The sequence below is a fragment of the Propithecus coquereli genome, unplaced genomic scaffold (genome assembly GCF_000956105.1).
Source record: "Propithecus coquereli isolate 6110/MARCELLA unplaced genomic scaffold, Pcoq_1.0 Scaffold372, whole genome shotgun sequence".
Classification (NCBI taxonomy): Eukaryota; Metazoa; Chordata; class Mammalia; order Primates; family Indriidae; genus Propithecus; species Propithecus coquereli.
The window spans coordinates 2,329,714-2,349,250 of NW_012149419.1; the positions used below are offsets into that span (position 1 = coordinate 2,329,714).

The following is a 19,537-nucleotide window of genomic DNA, read 5'->3' on the forward strand; positions in this document are numbered from 1 at the left end:
CGTGGCAAGGTAACAGCAGCGAGCTCCCAGAAGCCGTGATAAAGAAGCTCATCTATTTCAGAATGGGGTCTTGGAGGAAACAGTGTATTTGACGTTGTGTAGTCCCATCTGTCTGGGCATCCCTCTGTTTGATGTATTAAAGATGTCCTCTGCCACGCCCTCCTTTTTATCCTAGTAATTTCAGAGAGGTCTCTGACTCCGAGTGGGTGCCGAGTGCAGACTGCTGTTCTTGCTGTCTTTAGGCTCGAGCCTGCGCCTACTGGTTGAACTCCAGCCCTGCCAGTTATCCCAGAGTACCCGTACCTCAGAGTTTTCTCTTCGGCAGTGCCCTTGAGACTTGGTATGCATATTAAGGGGAAAGGCTTGAGTAGCTAACACTGAGAAGCTTGCTGCTTTTTATTGATCATAACATCATGTGCTTGTGAGTCAGATCATGTGCTTTTCCCCGAACCACCCATCACCCTCAGAATAGAGGCCATGCTCTTTATCATAGCCCTGTGCCCCTCTCCTGCCTCAGCCTTGCCCCTCTTGTACCCACATCGTCTTTGCCATTTGCTCTGCCCGGAATGTTCCTCCCCCAGACCATCAGAGGCCTGCCTCTTCACCGTGTTCAGGTAGCTGCTCAGATGTCAGCTCCCTGTAGAGGCCGCCTTCCCCTATTCCCTCTATTCTTCCCATTCCTCTTGTTTGTCGTAGCAGTTATTACTACCTGACGTTTGCATTCACCCCTACCCCCAAAATAAAGCTTCATGCGGGCGGAAACTTCGTTCCATTATATCAACCAACGTGAGGCAAGCTGGCACTTAGCACTGTTTATTTGAGCTCTCAAAGAAAGAAAAAGCAAAGTCACTTGTCTCATACCAGCTCAGTTTTAATTTTAAGGTGACAAATGTACAGGTGGAATAAAATTAAGCAACACCCTCCAAATTCCGCTTACATGACAAGGAGCTGAATGTAATTTTGTTCCATCACCAACTAAACAATAATTATTTAGCAATAATTTATTAGGAAGGAAGTCACAGCACAGAGACAACACCCTGGAGTTGTGGTCCATTTATAAATTGATCTTCACATAGTTTTAGTTGGAAGTATCAGTTTTGTATCTATCCTGACCAATGTTCAACCTGGTCCATCCAGCTGGCTCACCCTACCTGCCACGGTCTGATCTGCCCTTTGCCCCTCCTAGGGGAGGTCCCTGGTCTGAGTCAAAACTCTAGGTAGCATATAACCAAATAAGGGTAGATCTGACAGGTGCCTTCTGCTTTAACCCAGCAGCTTCGAAGGTAGCAGTTTTTCTTCACAACTTGTGGGAAAGAAATAAGCAGTAATGGCTAAAGGTTTGAGGTAACCCTAAGTTCAAATTGTAGTCTACCTGCCAGGGATAAAATAATGAGTAATATCCCTCCAAACAAGCTATAATTTATAGTGGCGGTCCACACAAACTGCAGTCCACAGCAGAACTCGGTTAGTACCTTTCTTGCCAAAACATGCCTTGAGCAGGAAGCCCTTTGTAATATGGCTGTGCAATGAGAGGAACGATCCTTTGGAAGGAAGCCGAACCTGGGAAACACTGAGGCGTTTTTGCCTTTCCAAATCCTCAAGTCACCCAGGATCACTGGTCAGAGGGAAGCTGGCTGTGCCGTACGGCCAAGCCGCCAGCATTCTCCCTTGGCTTCTGCTGCTGCACTGAGGCTGCTGGGTGCACGGGAGGGTTTCGTCTTTACAAGTAAGCACTTTGGTGGGAGAGCACTGCAAAGGCTGTCAACAGAAAAGTCAAAAAACCACAAAGAACAAGGTGCGGGAGTCACAGGCAAACAGTGGTATCAGCGTATCATTTAAAATAACGCTGGTTTATCCTCACCACAGGGCTTGGAAGGTTCAGAAGACTTCCAAGAGAGATGATCGAATCCGATCGTATCACACCTCCATTCCAGCCACTGACGGCACAGAACGGTAGGGACTAGGTCGGCTCTGCAACCATGGGTGTGCTAGCCAGGCGCAGAAGCCAAGTCCGACCTGCAGATGTGCTTTTATTCTTTAAGAGGATCTAGAATCTAGATTCAGAAATGTCCTATTAGCAGCCCTGAGATTATGCCCTAGTAACTCTGCCAAGGGAGGGAGAGAGGGAGGGCAGAGAAACCACAGACCTAGAGATGGGCCAGGATGTCCACTTTGTGCCCTGGGGTTCGCTAGGGGACTGGGTGCTGTACCGGGCTGTGCTTTATTGGTGGAACCGAAAATGCAAAGCCAGGAGAAGCACAAAGTGTTGGTGCGGTCACTGGCGTCTCAAAAGCATATCTTGGAAGTGTAAATGAACAGATTCCATGTGCAGACTGGAGGTGATTTACACTTAAAACATTTAAATATAAATTAAGCTATAACTTAAGTTACAACCAAAAGAAAACCCCAAAAGACACTCAGCAACTGAATGCTGAACACATACACAGGACACCCCAAACACGAGGCCATTAAAGCGATGCCATTTTCATTGAGCCAACTTTACATTCATCGTGCGCTAGTCTGGCAGGCTGCGCGGCCCTGCCCGGTCATGCCGTCTGGCACTGCACTCCGGCCCGGGGCCCGTCGTCGTCCTCCTCGTAGGCCTCCCCGTGCTGGCGCCAGTTCTGCTCGCTGGGATGGAACTCCTGCAGCTCCACCTGGTCCATGTCATCTGCAATCCTCACCTGCTGTCGCGGCGGGAGCAGAGCTTCCAGCTGAGGAAGCTTTTCTGGAGAGAGCCAGTGCTTTTCGGGAAAGACGACCTGTGAAGGGCGAGATGGCGAAGAAAGGCAGTTGCTTTTTCCCCTTCCCGTGAAGGCATTTTAATGATGAGAAGAGGATGCAGCGAACTTACTAAGAATTGTATGATCAGAGTCCCCTTTTCCAGGGGTGCTTTGTAGATGGGCATTCCTTCGTTTCGCACACACTTCAGGTCCCCGTGCTTTATCACCTCACCTGCCACAGAAGAAGTTCGGTTATGACACAGGGAGACGGAGGGCCGTCTGTAGAGGCCAGTCTCCCTTCTGGAGGAGCTGGGAGCAAGCCCTAGCCCCGCTACGGCAGCAGGCACGGGAAGGGCTAACGTCGCGCCCGACTGAGTCACCACTGTCAGGTGCTGTCTGGTGGGGGGAGGAGGGGCCGGCAGTGTGTCAAGGGGGCAGCATGCTGAAGTCTCCATCACCAGGGGGGTTTTAGAAAAGCGAAGTGGAAGTCACAACACCCAGGCTGCATACAACGGGGCTGAGACACCTGTCAGCCTGCCTCTTCTACCATGAGAGGGACAAGAGTCTGCTCCCTGCACACTCAAGCAGAGCCTGGAACAGGAAGAGGCCTCCAAGGAATCCAACCAGCCCCCACCTGGCATGAAAACCGGCTTGTGACCCCCTGTAGGTGACAATCAGGTTCCCAGGTAGGGAGCTCACAAGGTGGCTCTGGCCACTGTGTACGCACTTCCGTGTACGCTGGTGAGCTGCAGCCGGACTCCCGGCTGCACCGCTGGGTCTCGCAGCTGCGGGAGTTCAGAAGGCGTCTCGGAGTCTAGAACCCCAGAGCTCGGAGGCTCTCCCCCAATCTAAAAATGTGATTTCTCTCCAAGCGTGGGGAAGGAAAAGGATAAAATGTTTCTGAAAAAGCATGTTCTTCAGCTCGGTGATGAACACGGACAAAGTACAGCAATGTTCAGGAACAAATGAGGGCGGGGGATGAAGAGGGAGCTAAACACTGATTTACCCAGCAGCCCCACCCGTAAGGGGCTGTGCAGAAGCTGACGTCTCTCTCAAGAGGAAATCTTTAAAAGTACAACACACAAGTTTCCAAAAAATAAAGTGTGCCTATGACTCTCCACCCTTGGGGGTCATCGACAGGCAGGGCTGTGACTCGGTCTGGCCTGAGAGCCTACTGTGGGGCAGGATGGTGGCCCCTGAGCTAATCGGCCCTGGGCTGCTGGGCTTTTGTGTTCTTGGTTTTTTTTTTTAAATACAGTCATGCACCGCATAACGTCTCCGTCAACACCACACGACATGTGTGACAGTGGTCCCTTAAGATTATAACACCGTGTTTTCACTGTACCTTTTCTAGGTTTGGGTGTGCTCAGATACACAAATTCTCACCACGTGTTATCACTGCCTGCGGCGTCCAGCACAGCGGCACCTGGCCGGTCTGCGGCCGGGGGCCACAGGCTGTGCCGTCTAGGTGTGTGTGAATACGGTCTATGATGTTCCCACGACCACATCGCCTAAGACCAGTTTCTCAGGTTATATCCCCACTGTCAGGCAACACGTGATTAACCTGTCTCCCCGTGCCTACCGGTGTCACTTGTGCCGCTCTCAAGCCCAACTCCCCACACTCCTGTTTCTAGCTTGTGGGAGCCGTGGGCACAAGCGTGGGAGACGGGGGAGAGAAGGAAGACCGCGCGGCCGGCTCTCCCAGCACGCGGTATCCGCCGACCAGCGGCGGCGCCGCCAAACCCGTGTGGCTCCTCTCCTAAGCCATTTTTGCATTACTCTGATTCTGAAGCACTGTGACAGCAGGAGAAAGGAGGGCAAGGGAGAAGAGGAAATGAAGAAACAAGAAATAAGCCAAAACAAGAAAAGAGGGGTGAAAAAGAGAAGAGAAGATACAAAAAAAGATAAATGAGAACGAAGAAAAAGCACGGGGAAAAGAACACCACAGAGAAAGACGACCAAAAAGGGATCTCCAACAGCAGGTTTTCTGGCTGCTCAGCCCTTCCTTGTAACCAGGGAAGGAAACGGGTTCTCAGGGGTTGCCGCTTCCTCCCCTCCGTGGCTCCTCCCTCCCACCCTCACGCTGTCCTCCCGGCTCCCAGGCCGGGGTCAGCTGGGGTGGTGAGCGCCGGGCTCCAGGCCCCACGGCAGGGCCCTGTGCCCGGGCGTTCTGTCACGCTGACACAAGACCTCAAATCAGCAGCCCCTGGCCAAGGACGGGCTTTCCCAAATAAGTTACACACAGATGCTGCCCAGCCCGGGCTCTCGGGAGGGCTAGAACCGGGCTGTGACAGTGTTGGGGAGTCCGGGACACAACGCTGGGTACTGGGCATGTACCTGCTCGCGACCAGTAGCCTGGGGCTACGGTAAACGGGGGTCCTCAACCTTTCCTCCTCAAGTGAGGGGAGCAAATGGGTTCCCTGGGAGGTCCATGCAACAGAGCCTAAAGGCAAGTGTTTTGTGTAAAATGTTCGTGCACATTCTGCATTATGTTGCAGTGCTTCTCCCCAATCCTGACGGAGTGTCTGTATACAAACATACCCACACAGAGCAAATGAAAAACCAAATGAGATAAAATGTTAACAAGGGGCAAATCATTTATGGGTGGGCCTTGGACTATTTTTATCTGTACAACTTTTTTGTTTGTTTTTAGATGGGGGTCTTGCCATGTTGCCCAGGCAGAACTCGAACTCCTGGCCTCGAGCGACCCTCTCATTTCAGCTTCCTCAGCGGCTGGGGTGACAGGTGCATACCACCATGCCCAGCTTTCTTTACAGATTTCTGTATGTTTGAAATTGTTTCCAAATAAAAAGTTTTTTAAAAACCCCACAAACTCTGATCAAGACTTGGATGTATCATTTCATTTCATGTTATCCGCAGAAAAGGGGAACCAGAAAAAATCAAAGAGAGGAAAGTGACAGAAAGAGAAGAAGGCTGGGAAGACGAAAGCAGGTAAGGAGTGGAAGGGGGAGAGAGACATGGCACTGAGGCAGCAAAAGTCTTGGAAGCTGGCCAGGCAGGCACGGGGCTCGCTCGTCCCGCGGGACTTCGAAGCCTCATCGCGAGCTGTCACTGCCCCAGACGGCCTTATGGGTGGGCTGCCCAGCCCGGGCTTGAAACTGCCCCTGTAGCCCCAGACCTCAGATGGCCTAGGAAAAGCCACTCCACAGGGAGGGCCCTAGAGCAGCACTGCTCGTGGCTGGTGCAGGCCCTGAGCTGCCCGGGCGCCTTGGCTACTGCCACACATGTCCAGACTGTCCCTGATGGGTACCGCTGACCTCAGTGCTTCAGAAGCAGCCTCAAGCCAAGGTCCCTCGGCGGCCTCTCCCCCTTCTCAGCCACTTACGGGCAGGCGCCCAGTGCTCTCCTGGGAGCTGAGTGCCCTGGTGTCTACACAGGGCTGGGAGGCTGAACTCAGGCCCCAAGGCAGCTCCTCTGGCTCCTGTGGTGTGTGTAGACCAACGGTTCCTGTGGATGCCTCCAAGGATAAGCTGACATACCCTGTCTTTTATTTTCAGGAAAATTCTATCTTAAAACATCTCTTCTCATGGCTAAGCGACAACACAGGCTAGAGGAACATGTGGACGGACCAGCACAGATCATCATTTGATAGAAAAACACTACTATTATCAGCTGTGTTTTATTACATAAAAATAAATTTTTAAAATTTAAGTTTAGTTGGCAGATTCCAGCTAGAATTTTAGACCCCCAAGATTCTTATTTGAGGCTTTTACCCCCAACTCTGAACTTTTTTTGCCAGAGGTCCCCCTCCCCCTCTGAATTTTTTTTCCTAAGAAAATATAAAAGAAATTAATAAAATGCTTTGGAGTCATTAGTGATGACTTTAGAGAAAAATCAATCATGATAACTTGTTAAACAGAAGTCAACCTGAAATGTGAAACCAGGCTATTCCCAACACCCAGAAATAATACTCAAGGTGGCAGATACCTCACATACTCTGACTTGATCATTACCCGTTTTTTTACATAAATTATTTATCGATTAAAAAATATTAGGCTACCTTGCCAGAATCATTATGCCAAACATACAGAACCTCAATGGAAACACACATTTGAAACATTACCTGATTTGGATGTAATAACAAGAATTCGATCATCCAGGGTTTTTACCGTCTTCTTGAAGCCACAAAGAGCTTCAGAAAGATGAATTTTCATTTTCATGATTAAGTCATGGCCTCGTCTCTGAAAGACACTATGATCCTTCTGATCAAGCACAATTATGACATCACCAGGCTCCAGCTCAGGCTCCTGATCTCCTTCTCCATGAAACAGTATCTTCTGCCCATCTTTCATACCTATGAAACATCATGCCCTTCTGATTAGCCATTCCTCGTACAAACCACACTTCCTCAAAGCTTTTAAAGAAAGAACGCAGAGTCCAATGGGGGCTCGTTATTCACCTAGCCTCCCAGCTGCACACGCAGGAGGCGGGGAGCGGTGGCCGGGATGATCACTGAGGAAAGAGCTCCTGCTTCCCTCGGCGTAACACGAGGCCCGAGACGTGTGCACAGGGAGAGGGCAAATGAGTCCCCACGGCCCAGGTCCATGCTGCACTCCCTGCCCCGGACCCCGTGATGCTGCAATGTGAGCATGAGGTCACCACCCACGTCTCAGTGCACACAGGGTGTAGCTCTGGGGACTCATGGGGATGGGACAGCCAGCCCTGTCCTTTTCTAATAAGTCGACGTGCATGCACAGGCACAGGGTTCAGGCATGTTTGAACGAGAAGTCCTTTAACAAGACCCGTGTTGTTTTGGGTGTCGATCCTTTCACTTTTGGTCTCATCTCTGACATAGGATTAGAAAGCCACAAAATATTCAGGGTATACTTGGAGAACAGCTGAGATGGAAAAAGGCCTTAAAATGATGGCGTCAGGCAAAATGAACAGCCGGGGAAGGTGCTGTATTTGGGAGAATGTGACGCAGTCGGGGAGGAACGTGGACAAAAGAAACGGCTACGAAGGCTCAGATGAGCTCTTTCAGCCGCTGAGCAATGGAAGCTATCGGGAAGAACACTCCAGAGACTCTAAAGGAATGGTCTGAGAATGTCAGGAGAGGGCAACTGACCAAAACTTAGGCCAAGTAAGACTTTCAGAGCCTTAGAAAACCCTAAAAAGAGGTGGTTTGTCATCCCAAGGAAGCAGACCTCAGCAAGAAAGCTTTGGCAGGTGACACGGAATGGAAATAAGGCCAGGGAGGGTCAGGAGAAGACGACCTGGGAATCGGAGGAGTTCATGGCACCCCTAACGCGTGCTGTGATGCTCACTGCCCCGACCCCTAACCCGCGCGTGCCAAGGTCAGCACCGAGCAGCGTGCAGCACTAGTTATGCGCGGCCTCACCTTTTTCAACATGCACCTCGATCATCTTCTTCTCGCGGATCACCTTGGCGCCGCCGCAGCTCTCGCAGCGGTCTTTGGGGCTGATGCGCTCGCCCTGGCCCTTGCACTCGACGCACATGGTCTGGATCTGCTGCACCATGCCCGGCCCGATCTGCTGGATGTGGATCTGCATGCCCCGCCCCTTGCACAGCGGGCACTTCTCCACTGACCCCTTCTTGCCGCCGATGCCTGTGGGGGGGCGGCAGTGAGGGCTGGGTGTTCCCTGACCCGTGTCCCCACTGGATGCCACAGGACACTGAATCCCTGCACTGGACACTGGGCTTGGAATTCTGCTTACGATCAGGAGGAAAAGCTGCGGAAGAGCCTGGGTGAGCCTGGCCAAGCAGATGCCACCCAGATGCCAACATCCCACCTCCAACATCTGTGGTTTTGACTGTGCCAAATTTGTTGCTTTAGCTTGATCAAATGTGTTTTCTCCCACCCTAGGGTGGATGACCACCACGCCCACAGGTCCGTGAGGAAGCTGGGGCTGCGGAGATCCAGAGAACACGGCTGTGTCAACAGGGGCTCCTGCCCAGCTCAGCCAATCCTCTGTGGCACAAGGTGGGGCTGGGGTCGCCAGATCTGACTTTTCTTGAAAACTCAGATTTAAACAATCATGGCAGTTACATTTACGTTTAAGTCAGGGGTCAGGAGACTATGGCCAGACTGCCTGGGTTGGTAAACAAGACTTCGCCGGAACACAGGCATGTCCATTAATTTATGAATTGGGACTGCAGAACTGAGTAGTTACAACAGACCGCATGGCCCACAAAGCCCAAAATGTTTACTATCTGGCTCTTTACAGAAAGAGTTTGCCGACTCCTAGACTGGGTGAACTGTCTTGATTTTTACATGCTGAAAAGAATTGTTAACAGATGGAACAGAGGTGCAGCCCAAAGAAAACATGCATTCATCAGGCAAACAGATCTGGCCCTCAGGCCACTTGTCTGCAACCTCTGCTTGACCCTTGTCTTTGAAGATAAATTATTTTTGTCTAAACTGTAAAACACGCAGACTTGCTTCCAAATCTGAAGGATAAGAACTGTGAGAGTCATTAAAAAATTAATTTTTTACCTTCACATTTCTCACAAATTACATTTTTCTGGAGGGCCAATTTCTTTGTGACTCCATTATATAAGTCTTCAAGAGTTACAGACAACTGATGTACAACATTCTTGCCTTACCAAGGGAGAAAAAAGAAACAATTAGTAATACTGAAGTAAATATGCCACTGTATTAAATACCACCCATATGACCCTCAGTTGCATGAAATCTCCAAAGATGCAAAGCTGTGCCAGGGTCATTCACCCCCACCCTTCGGGAAGCAATGCTTCCATTACACCCGCCTGCCCTCTGGCCTCTGCCAATAAGGAGAGCTAATACCCTCTCTAGCTATGAGCTAATTATTCAATCATTTATAGAGGTCAACGAAAAGACTTTCCACCTTTATTTTCTGAGACTAAATCTGGGGACAGGGAGATTGCTAACTGAGACACCTAAGGCAGTGTTAACCAACGAAACTGGTTACTAAGTTCTCCCCGGGAAAGGAGCCCTTTCTCATAGATGAATGTCTCTGGACCTCCCCTTGGGCATAAAGTGCTCTACTTTCTGGGCCCTTTTGTAATTTGTGGCCAAGTGGAAATCCTTCCCTCTGCCCAAATCTTGCCTCTGCATTCAGGCTGGTGGGCATCTACTCTAATAGTGGGAGTGTGTTTGGTCCAGCCAATGCCAGCCTGTTAGGACTGACAGCACCAAGACCCTCCCCGCTGCCCATGGAACTCTCGCAGTCACTGAGATTAGGTGTCCTGGTTTATTGGCTGTCAAACTTGAGAGATGACTTAATTAGAAGCATGAAGTTTTCCACCTCAAGGCAGTGAGAGAGCTGGGCAAGAGAATACCCAAGGTTTCACTCAGGCCCACACCGCCAATTACATGAGCAGGCAAATACACCCAGAGGCCAGGGGAAGGGTTTTTCCCTAATGAACACTTGGTGATTTTCAGCATACTGCGTTCACAGAATTGACACCCAAGTCTTTTAAAGCTCAAAGTCAATTATAATGTGAGAACAAGCACAGCTTCATTTATCCTGGGGCCTCGCATTTACCGAAACCACACTTCTTAAACCCCAGTGCACAGCTTATTTCTCTGACTTTATCCAGAATTGTAATAAGCTTGGTTATCTGTCTGGTTTCAAGATCCAAAATGGCTTGTCAACGGTAAACTGGACAGGGAGGAAGGGAGCTAGCCTGTTACAGACTACTGATAATAGAGGTGACAGCCCAAAGCCTGGCAAGAAGTAAGATGTATTAACAGAAACCCCAGTACTCAAAAACAGTGGCCTGGGGCCATTCAGCTAAGGGCTAAGTTCCTCATTCACTGCTTGGAGAGTAATCATAATGCGTTCTGAAAAGGCAGGTAGCTTACAAAGATTTTAAAACATAAAGAGGTGAATTTTGTTACCTAGAAAAATCCCCTGAGCAGGCAGGGAAAACAAGGCCATCCTGAACGCGGCAGAGGACCAGCCAGAATCAGAGGCCCGTGGGCCCTGGCCTGGGTCAGGGAAACGAAGAGCCACGAAAGGAGGGTGGGCAGGAGCGGAGAGCACTCTTGGCAAGGGGATCACTAACAACCACAGGAGGTGTCATTTATGTCCCCCAGGACACTCACGTGTTTGACCCCAACAAGAGAAGAAAAGAGGACAAGATGAACTTGACCTTCCTTCTTCCTATCCACCACTCCATCCCACTCCTGCACCTGTGTTGTTTGGAGGGTGTCGGATAATTACTGAGCACACTAAGAGAGTCCAGGTAGTGTTCCTGGATACTACACAAGTGTCGAATCATTTAAAGTTAATGAACCCCAAACACGACAATTGTACCTTTTTAAAGCATGATCCATCCTGATTCCAACAACACGTGCAATTGTGGAAACTATAAAACCTGCTTATATTTCTTTAAAAGCATTTACCTCTTCTCTCTCTAGCCATCCGTCCTCCACCACCAAAGAACATGTCAAAGATGTCCATGGGTGAAGAGAAGCTGGGGCCGCCTGAGCCTCCTTCTTTAATTGCCTGTTCTCCGCCCTGGTCATAAATGTCCCTTTTCTTGGGATCTGAAAGCACTTCATATGCCTGGGATATGAGTTTAAACTTTAAAAGAAAAAAGAGAGAAAGAGAGGAGGTTTGAATTGTTTTATTAAGCAAATCCACCATAAGAATATGAATAAAACAATAACAGAGGTATTCTGCACCCAATCCCGCAAAGTAGCCAGTCTACACATCCTCTGTCTGGAACCCAAATTTCCCATCCGCTTCCTTTGTAAACTGGGAAACAGGGCAAACACCATTAAGGGCCTGGTGGCAAGAGTAAGGGAGAGAAAGCAGTAGAGAGGGAAAGTTTTTCCCTACTCTGGCTGCACCAGACAGAAGTCAAGACCAGCCAGCTAGGGTGCAACGAGACCGTGCCAGGGCTTAATCTATAACCAGGTAAGCCCAGGACTCCAGGTGTTACCAGTGGCTTTCCTGCCCATGGGAATCACTTTACTGGTTTACTAGCATGAAATTCAACTATAGGCACTTGTGAGCACCAACCTTGTGCCAGACAGATACTATGTGTAAACCTGTAGCCCTGATTTCTCCCCAAAGTCCTGCCTCCCCCCGAGCCTTCCCCGTATCTCAGTTATTGTCAACGGCGCTCTCACCTGTCAGCAAATCCTGTTGGCGCTACCTTCACATTTGCATCTCCAGTACCCTAAGACAGACACAATATCCCATGTAGCATTCCTGCCAAAAACGTATCACTGAAACCCAACTGTAAGAATCCAATCAGAAAACTCAAATTCAGTGACATTCTGCAAAACTATAAGACAGGAAAACTAGATGCAATGTGTGATCCTGGATCGTACCCTGCCCCGGAAGAAAACATGGCTACAAAAGACATGATCGGAACAACTGGAGAAATGTGATTTTTTTTCTCAATGTTAACTCACTCGATTTTGATAACTGCACTACGGTTATGTACAAGGATGCCCTTGTTCCTAAGAGAACTGTGCTGTAGTATTTGGGGCTGAAATGTTATGACAGATGCAACTTACTCTCAAAAGCTTTAGCAAATAGTAATAGTAAATAATAACAATAGACAAAGCAAATATGACAACTTATTTACAATTGGTGGAGCTAGGTGAAGGACAGGCAGACGTTTATTGTACCACTGTCATCTTTTCTGTAGGTACATGGAAGTATTTAAGATAAAATCAGAACACTAAAATATGCAAAATCCCTTCCTTACCACCACCACACCCGCTCTGGCTGAAGCCCCCATCTCTGGACTAGACTACTGCAGTAACCTCCTCACTAGTCTCCCTCTTCCCTCCTCACCCCAGCTTTCAGTCTGTTCTCCAGCTGGGGCTGCTAATTGCGTGGATTCTGTGCCAAAACCCCTACAAAGCAGCCCAGGCCACCAGGAGTAAAAGCCAGTCCTGAGTCTTATCTATAAGCCCAACCCGACAGCTCTCTGCCTGCACCTCCTCCTGTGCCCCTTTCTCACCCCCAATTCTGCACCGGCCTCGCCAGCCTCCTTACCGTTTCTCAGCACCGCAGCATATGCCTCAGAAGTGCCTCCACCTGGTGTGCCTTTCCCACTCACCTCTTTCAAGACTTTGCTCAAAGTCTACCTGTTCAGGGAGGCCTCCCCAATGGTCCACCTTTACAACTGCAAGCCCACCCCCAGACCCTCCCCAGGCCCTGCTTCATTTTTCTCCATGGCATTAAGCACCTTCTAACGTGCTGTATCATCTATTGCTGATGCTGTACCCCCCACTGCAATGTAAGCTCCATGACGACAGGGAGTTCTGCCCACCGTTGTCTCCCTGAGCTTAGAACTGTGTCTGACACACAGAAGGTACTTGGTTATTATTTGTTGTAGAAATGGCTCAATTCTGGGAATTCAGAAATAAATAAATGAGGTAGCATCTTGGCCCCCTGAAGACTCAGTTCAGTCTGAGAGACAGATGCACACACAAACATCCTATAATGCAGCTGGCTCCACAAGATATACAGAAAGAGTGCCATGAAGACACATACAGAAATTGACAGACACTAGGTATTCCCTTGTTCTACATATCCTTGACTGAGATCTAATAAATAACTAGTAAATAACAGCTACTAAATAATGGCTAACAAAAAACTGGACAATTTAAAATTTAAGTCTTAAAAAAATCAACATCATACACAAGGCAGCCAGATCTTTTGATATGATAATTCTCATACCATTTCTACAAAGTAGTAGGTATCACTCACTGTTACTCTTTTCGTCAGCAGAAAAAAATGAGGTGTAGAGATTGGCTGCCTGGTACGGAAGATCAGAAAGCAACTAGGCCAGGCTGTCCCTAGAGTGTTTCTGGGCCTGTCTGCGGGTCAGAGACTAGGCGAATATGCTTAATGAGAATGTCTACTAGCAACACTCACCAAATTCCCTAGATACTCAGAAGACTCCTGGACTTAACAGAATTAATCTAAGAATAAAAAGGAATACCCTGTCACTTGAGATACTCAGTCAGAGGCCAGATCTTACGTGGGATGGGGGCTCCAACTACCAGTACTGGGTCCACCCCTTCTCTGGGGTCCCGGCACTGCAGAGTCTAATTCAGCCCCTGCCTGGATCCCCTTCTCCCAGTGGGAGCTTAGTGCTCTGACCAGCTTGCCTTTCAGACTGTGATCATTTGCCACAGAACCTTACTGGGTCTGCCATACAGCTGGGAAAATGGCTGAAGATTACGGAACAACTTGGAAAGTACTTCTGATAAAATATTAAGTGGAGAGAAAAAAATAGCCTGTGTCAGGATGACCATGTATGATCATCCTAAGAAAAGCTTGGAAAGAAGCACAGAGTGGTTACGATGACATGTAGTTGGTGGGTTTTCCTCTGTATTCTGAAATTTTCTGTACTGTTACATTATCTTTTCTTATTTTTTAACTTGATAATCCATTATTCAAACTAAAAGTTCCAATGAGACTGACCAAAAGACCAAATTCATGGTCATGGGGTAACAGCCAAGAATATGCCCCCTCTATCACTGCCCCTGAAAGGGACTATCTTGCTGACCTGCTACCCACCAGCCACGTGTCCTGCAAAAAACCAGCCACAGAGAAGTACAGACTGTATACAGAGCACCTGACGACACACACAGGCTGCCCCAATGCTTAGCAACACAGGACAACAGGGCAGAAAACAAAGACCAACACCCCAACGGCCTTCTCAGTTGTCTGGGAGGAAGGGGGAAAAGGGCTAACATAATCTATTTTTGAAAAGACATTAATAATACAGTGACAAACTTAGGAGAAAAATAAAGAGGTTCCACTTGTGACAGATAAAGTGGACAAGCACTACACACACACACACACACACACAAAGGCCTACACAGTGCACCCAGCACACAGTAGGACCTGAAGAAGAGTTACATGGTCAATGAATGAATGAGCCCTCTCTGGGGAACTTTACAGCAGAGTTGCTACAGACTGAGTCCCCGGTCTCCTTATTCCCTTTGATTTCCAAACCAAATTTCCACTGACCTCCCAATCTCCCCTTCACTGCAATCTCCCTTCCAATCTGTGCATTTATTGGGCTCTCTCCTCCTCCCACATAGAATTTCTTAAAGTGCATTTCTTATCATGACATTGCTATTCATTCACTTAGCCGGCTAACAAATATTTTACTACCTACCCTGCACAGCTAGACACACAGCTGGTAAATGGCCATGGGGACCCGGGCCCTTCCCTGCATATACCACAGCAGGGAATGTGGGTATCGAACAAGTAACGCCATTAAAGCAGGATGAATATTGGGCCAGTGGTTCAGTCTACGGCTCAGAGGCAGCCTCCTGGAAGACGTTTCAGCTGAGAACTAAACTATTTTATCCCCTTCATTGAAGGTAGGAAGGGAAAAGTATTCCTGGCTGTGGGAACATCACAGAAACCCCTGCAAGCTGAGAAGGGCCTGCCAGATCTTACTGCCAAGAGCTCATTTATGTGACACTAATTCAGTGCCTGGCTATAAATAAATAATAGTTTAAAACAAACCAAACAGCCTGCCCAGACAGGTATATGGAGGGTGAAACCTACACACATGTAGTACGAGTCAAGTCTAAGTTTTTAAAAATAAAAGTTCAGAACACCAAAAGCACATTCATCACAAATTGTATGCACACAGTCATGAACTCCCTCTTGGTGAGACTATGAGATCTGACCCAAAACCAAGGTTGGAAAATTTCCCACATATTGTCTTTAGCCAGCCGGCAGAAATGTGAAATTAGAATCCTAGAATGTCTCCTTAAAGGGACTGTCAGAAACACTACAATGAATTTAGGGAGGAGATCTATGAATCACCAATACTGTGTAAAAAGCCAGTGACTTTAAAAGCTACAGTAAGCCACCTAAATATAGATGAGAAAGAACACCAGTAACAGACAAATGGTCTTACAGGAAAGCATCTTAAACTTGTGACAGCCACATTCGGCACATGTGGCTAAATATAAATATTCTATCACTGTTACCACCCAGCCAACCTTCCTAATGTAGCCTTCTCAGCTTGGAATAGACTAATGCAGACAGGTATTTTGATTTGAGTCGTTTCCACGGTCTAAATGCTAGACAGGTGATCAACTGGTGGCTTCAAAAGTGGCCCAGGTGTCATTGCTATTGGCTACTACAATGGCCCCACATTCCAAGACCCATCTGGAACAACTAAAGTTTTATAAGAAAATGGCAAGAAGTGAAGGGAGCAATGGGCAGGCTGCTGACAAGCTTTCCTTGCAATACCTGATCCTTCAGGTCACCTACTCAGGTGGGTCATGAGCCTCTTTAGGGATAAAAACAGACTGTTTCCGTAAACAGGATGAAAAAGTTTAATGTAGGTCCCCATTACGCAAAGCATTTCAGCCTATTATTGGTACTTAAGATCAACTGTGGGTCATCTGTCTCAAAAAACCTGGAATATGCATATAAACTGATGGGTCAGGTTTCAGATGTCCATGTTCCTGTTTAAGAAGAAAATGTGATCATTCAACGTCTGACAAGCGTTAGGCAGAAGCAAGCACACACACCAAATCCAGTTTGCCATTCTCAAGAGGGACACCGGGTTCATCCCAGGTACTGGCTCAGATTAAAGAAACTCATGCCTAGGGCTCAGGCATCAACAGGGAACGTGAACCAGTCGTTCCCAGCAAGTGCACAACTCCTGGTCGCATGTGCCTCTGTTTCCCGATTTGCCGGCTGCCTCTCCCACAGTAATGCCCACAAACCCCACGAGAACGGGGCGTCCACGGCTCAGTCGCACCGCCTCCCCGGCATCCGCAGCCACGGCGGCGGCTCCCTAAACACTTGTGGAGCGAATGGAGGAATGAATGGGCCACGCGGGGGCCCACGACGGGTCCGAGTGCCCCTGGGCCCAGCACCACGTGCACCTCCACGGGGAGGCCGGCGTTCGGCGAAGTGCGGGGATCGCGCCGCGCGGCGCCCCCGGCCTCCCGCCACCCCCGGCCCGGCCGACCCGCCGCGGGCGGCGCCCGGGGACGGTCTCCGGCACCAGCGCGGCTCGGGTTCCCCTCCGCCTTCGATCATTCACAGCCCGGGTCCTGCCGGGCTGAATAATTCACGGCGAGCCCCGCCGCCCCGCACCTTCTCGCCCTCATCCGGGTTCTTGTCCGGGTGGTACTTGAGCGCCAGCTTGCGGTAGGCCTTCTTGATCTCCTCCGGGGAGGCGCTGGGCTTCACCCCCAGGATGTCATAATACTGGGTCTCCTTCACCATCTTGTCTCTGCGGGGCGGGGCGGGCCCGGTTAGCGCGCCCCCGCCGCCCCCGGCCCGGCCCCCGCCGCCCGCCGCCCGCCGGCCGCCTCCCTCCGCACTCGGGCCGGCTCCTCCGCAGCGGCTTTTATTCGGCGCCGGCGGAAGGTTCCGCCAGGAGACAGTGACGCCACAAGGACCGAGAACCTTCGCGGAGGTTCCGGCGGCGCCTGAGGTGCCGCCTGCCCAGACCTCCGAGGCGCGGCTCGGCGCGGCCCCGCCGGCTCACCCGGCCTCCTCGGGCGCCTGCTCCTCGGGCTGCCCGTCCGACTCCCCGGAGCTCCAGTTCTGACCGCCGCCACGGGCCATGTCGGGGGCCTTGGAAGGTGGCGTCGGCGCGGGGGGCGCCCTTCGAGGACCGTCCCGCCGCCCCGCCGCCGCCCGCTTGCCCTTGCGAGGGTCCGTGGGACCTGCAGGCTCGCGGGGAGGGCGGCCTGCAGGGCAGTGTCGGCGGGGACTTGGCGCTGAGGCGTCGGTCTGGGGGAGCCGCGTCCTGCGCTCCCCAGCCGGCCTCTCCGCGGGGGTGTGGCCGCCCTCTGTTCGGTCACAGCCAGGTGGCGCCCTAAGGCCTGCCTCGGGTTGTGGCGTTTTTGAGGGGTTTGGAGTGGGTAGGGACCCTCTGCCGCGGCGGGGCCCCAGTTTCCGAGGGCCTGCAGCTGCCGGGGCTCCCCGCGGCATCTCAAGGCGGGGGCGAACCTCAGCCCTTGCGGATGTGTGCAGGGAGTGGGCGGGAGGGGGCTTCGCCAGCCCGAGGTGTGGACAGCGACCTCTCTGCCACCACTGGGAACCACTTAAGTCCCCCAAGCGCGAGCTGTGACGCCAGTCAGGTCCGAGCGGCAGCGTTCCTCGGAATCTCTCGAGGGCGGGCAGCGCCCCCTCTTCTCCCAGAGGTGGGAAACCGCCCCTCCCCTCCTCTCATCATCATTGAGCGAACTACCCGGGCTGGACCAGGCTGGCAGGCCCAGTGCTGGGCGCATAATGGGGTCCCGCAGCTGGGACCCTAACCCGGTTGGGTCGCCCAGGACGCTGCCAGGGCGGGTACAGTAGTAGGTGCCCGACTTCCCTGGGCCACTCCCAGCTCCTGGCGGGTGCACCGTGAGCCAAGATCACAAGCGGCTGCAGAAAAGTGGGCGTTGAAAGCAGGCCCCGCCCTTGCCATCGCTAATCGGAGAACTGCAGGCCCCGCTGCGCTAGCCCAGCCTGGTTTCTGCCGGTGGAGCACTTTGTCAGGGAGGGCGGGCCACTGCTCACCACCCTGGGATCCCTTGGCCTTGTTTTGGGTCCTATGGCTGAAGCAGGCTCTAACCCCTCATCCACGTGTTCAGTGGGGGTGAGAACTGACTTTTACTGGCCAAGAGAAGTTGTAAGCCGTTCATCTCTATTCTTGGGGACATTGCTTTTTTTCACACTCTCTGCATTATGAATTATGCCTTGTAGGGCAGAACCTTTGGGCAGAGAACTCAGAACTGGAGGTCAGAAATTTCGGATTCCATATCCAGATCTTATTAACTATATGAGCCTTTTCCTTTCTGAGCTTGTTTGTCCATCAACAGGACATGATTGCACTCTGCCTGCCTTTCTCAGAGGACCCTTGTAGGGATCAAATGAGATGGTAGCTGTGAAGGCTCCTGGTGCAGGATGGTGTCAAACCTGGCTCCTCAGAGGGACCACCTGGAAGCTCGTAGAAATCCCTGTGACCAGGCTGCACCCCAGACCAGTTACTTTAGAGCTTCTGGGGTTGGGTCCCAAGCATGGGTATTTTCAAAGTTCCCCACGTGGTTGCAATGCGCAGCCAGAGCTGAGATCCCCTGCCCAGCACCACATGCTTGCCCGGATCCAGTACTCTGTCCAGTGACATTGGTAGGATGGGCATGTGAGGGACAGGGATGGCTTAAAGTTGGTTGGAGCCTAGAGACATAGAATATGGCTGTGGACTCTGGGTAACAGGTAATTCTGGAACCAGGTTCAGATCTCAGCACTACTACTTCTGGCTCTGTGACCTTGAGCAGGTGGTAACCTTTCAGTTTGTCATTTTTCTCATCCTCAGTTTTCTCATCCTTTTAATGGGGATGATATCAACAGTACCTATCTTATAATCTTGTGAAGCACCTGATACATAGTCTCAACATGTTGATGCATATATATATATATATTTTTTTACGTTTGTCTAAGCTAAAAAAGCTGACAAAGATTCTTTTCTTGGCCAAACTCTAGCCTCTTCGTGGCTAGGCTTCAACTTACTTATAAAGACTGAACAAACACTAACATAGTTTCTAAGAGCTCAAGGCCAATCCCTGAGATGACCCTAGATCCCCTTAGGGTGTCTGCCTGAGAAAACTCAAGGCTGTCCCCAAAATGTACTGCTTGTTTCATCCCACACCTGAGGGTAGAGCTTCTGCCTGCCAGTCTCTGTGGGAGGATAGACTCCTAACTTCAGTAATTGCCAGTTAGCAGACACAGCTGGCCTAATCTCATTTACACTGACTGGCACTTGGTAATTTTTCACTTCCCTGACTCTGTTGAACCCCTGCTTGCCCTCTCCCTGTTCTCTCATCCTCTCTTCAAAAGGCCCAG

General features: G+C 50.5%; 1 protein-coding gene across 1 annotated transcript; it reads right to left on the reverse strand.

Moving 5' to 3' along the window:
• Window positions 1–1,302: 1,302 nt before the first annotated feature.
• On the reverse strand, window positions 1,303–17,411 carry DNAJA4 (DnaJ (Hsp40) homolog, subfamily A, member 4). Its single transcript, XM_012651906.1, has 8 exons — window positions 17,193–17,411; window positions 16,796–16,934; window positions 11,092–11,272; window positions 9,199–9,303; window positions 8,083–8,310; window positions 6,808–7,038; window positions 2,855–2,955; window positions 1,303–2,762 (listed from the first exon to the last, which is right to left on the reverse strand). Exons 1-8 carry the CDS (start codon window positions 17,270–17,272, stop codon window positions 2,547–2,549), a joined length of 1,281 nt encoding a protein of 426 aa, XP_012507360.1. The 5' UTR covers window positions 17,273–17,411; the 3' UTR covers window positions 1,303–2,546.
• Window positions 17,412–19,537: the final 2,126 nt, after the last annotated feature.

Excerpts from the sequence above, each read along its gene's own strand:
- DNAJA4 (XM_012651906.1), bottom strand. The coding sequence starts at position 17,272 with ATGGCCCGTGGCGGCGGTCAGAACTGGAGCTCCGGGGAGTCGGACGGG. Across the intron at positions 16,935-17,192 it reads CAGGCGCCCGAGGAGGCCGG|AGACAAGATGGTGAAGGAGA; the intron begins GTGAGCCGGCGG and ends CCCGCCCCGCAG. Across the intron at positions 9,304-11,091 it reads GATGGCTAGAGAGAGAAGAG|GCAAGAATGTTGTACATCAG; the intron begins GTAAATGCTTTT and ends TCCCTTGGTAAG.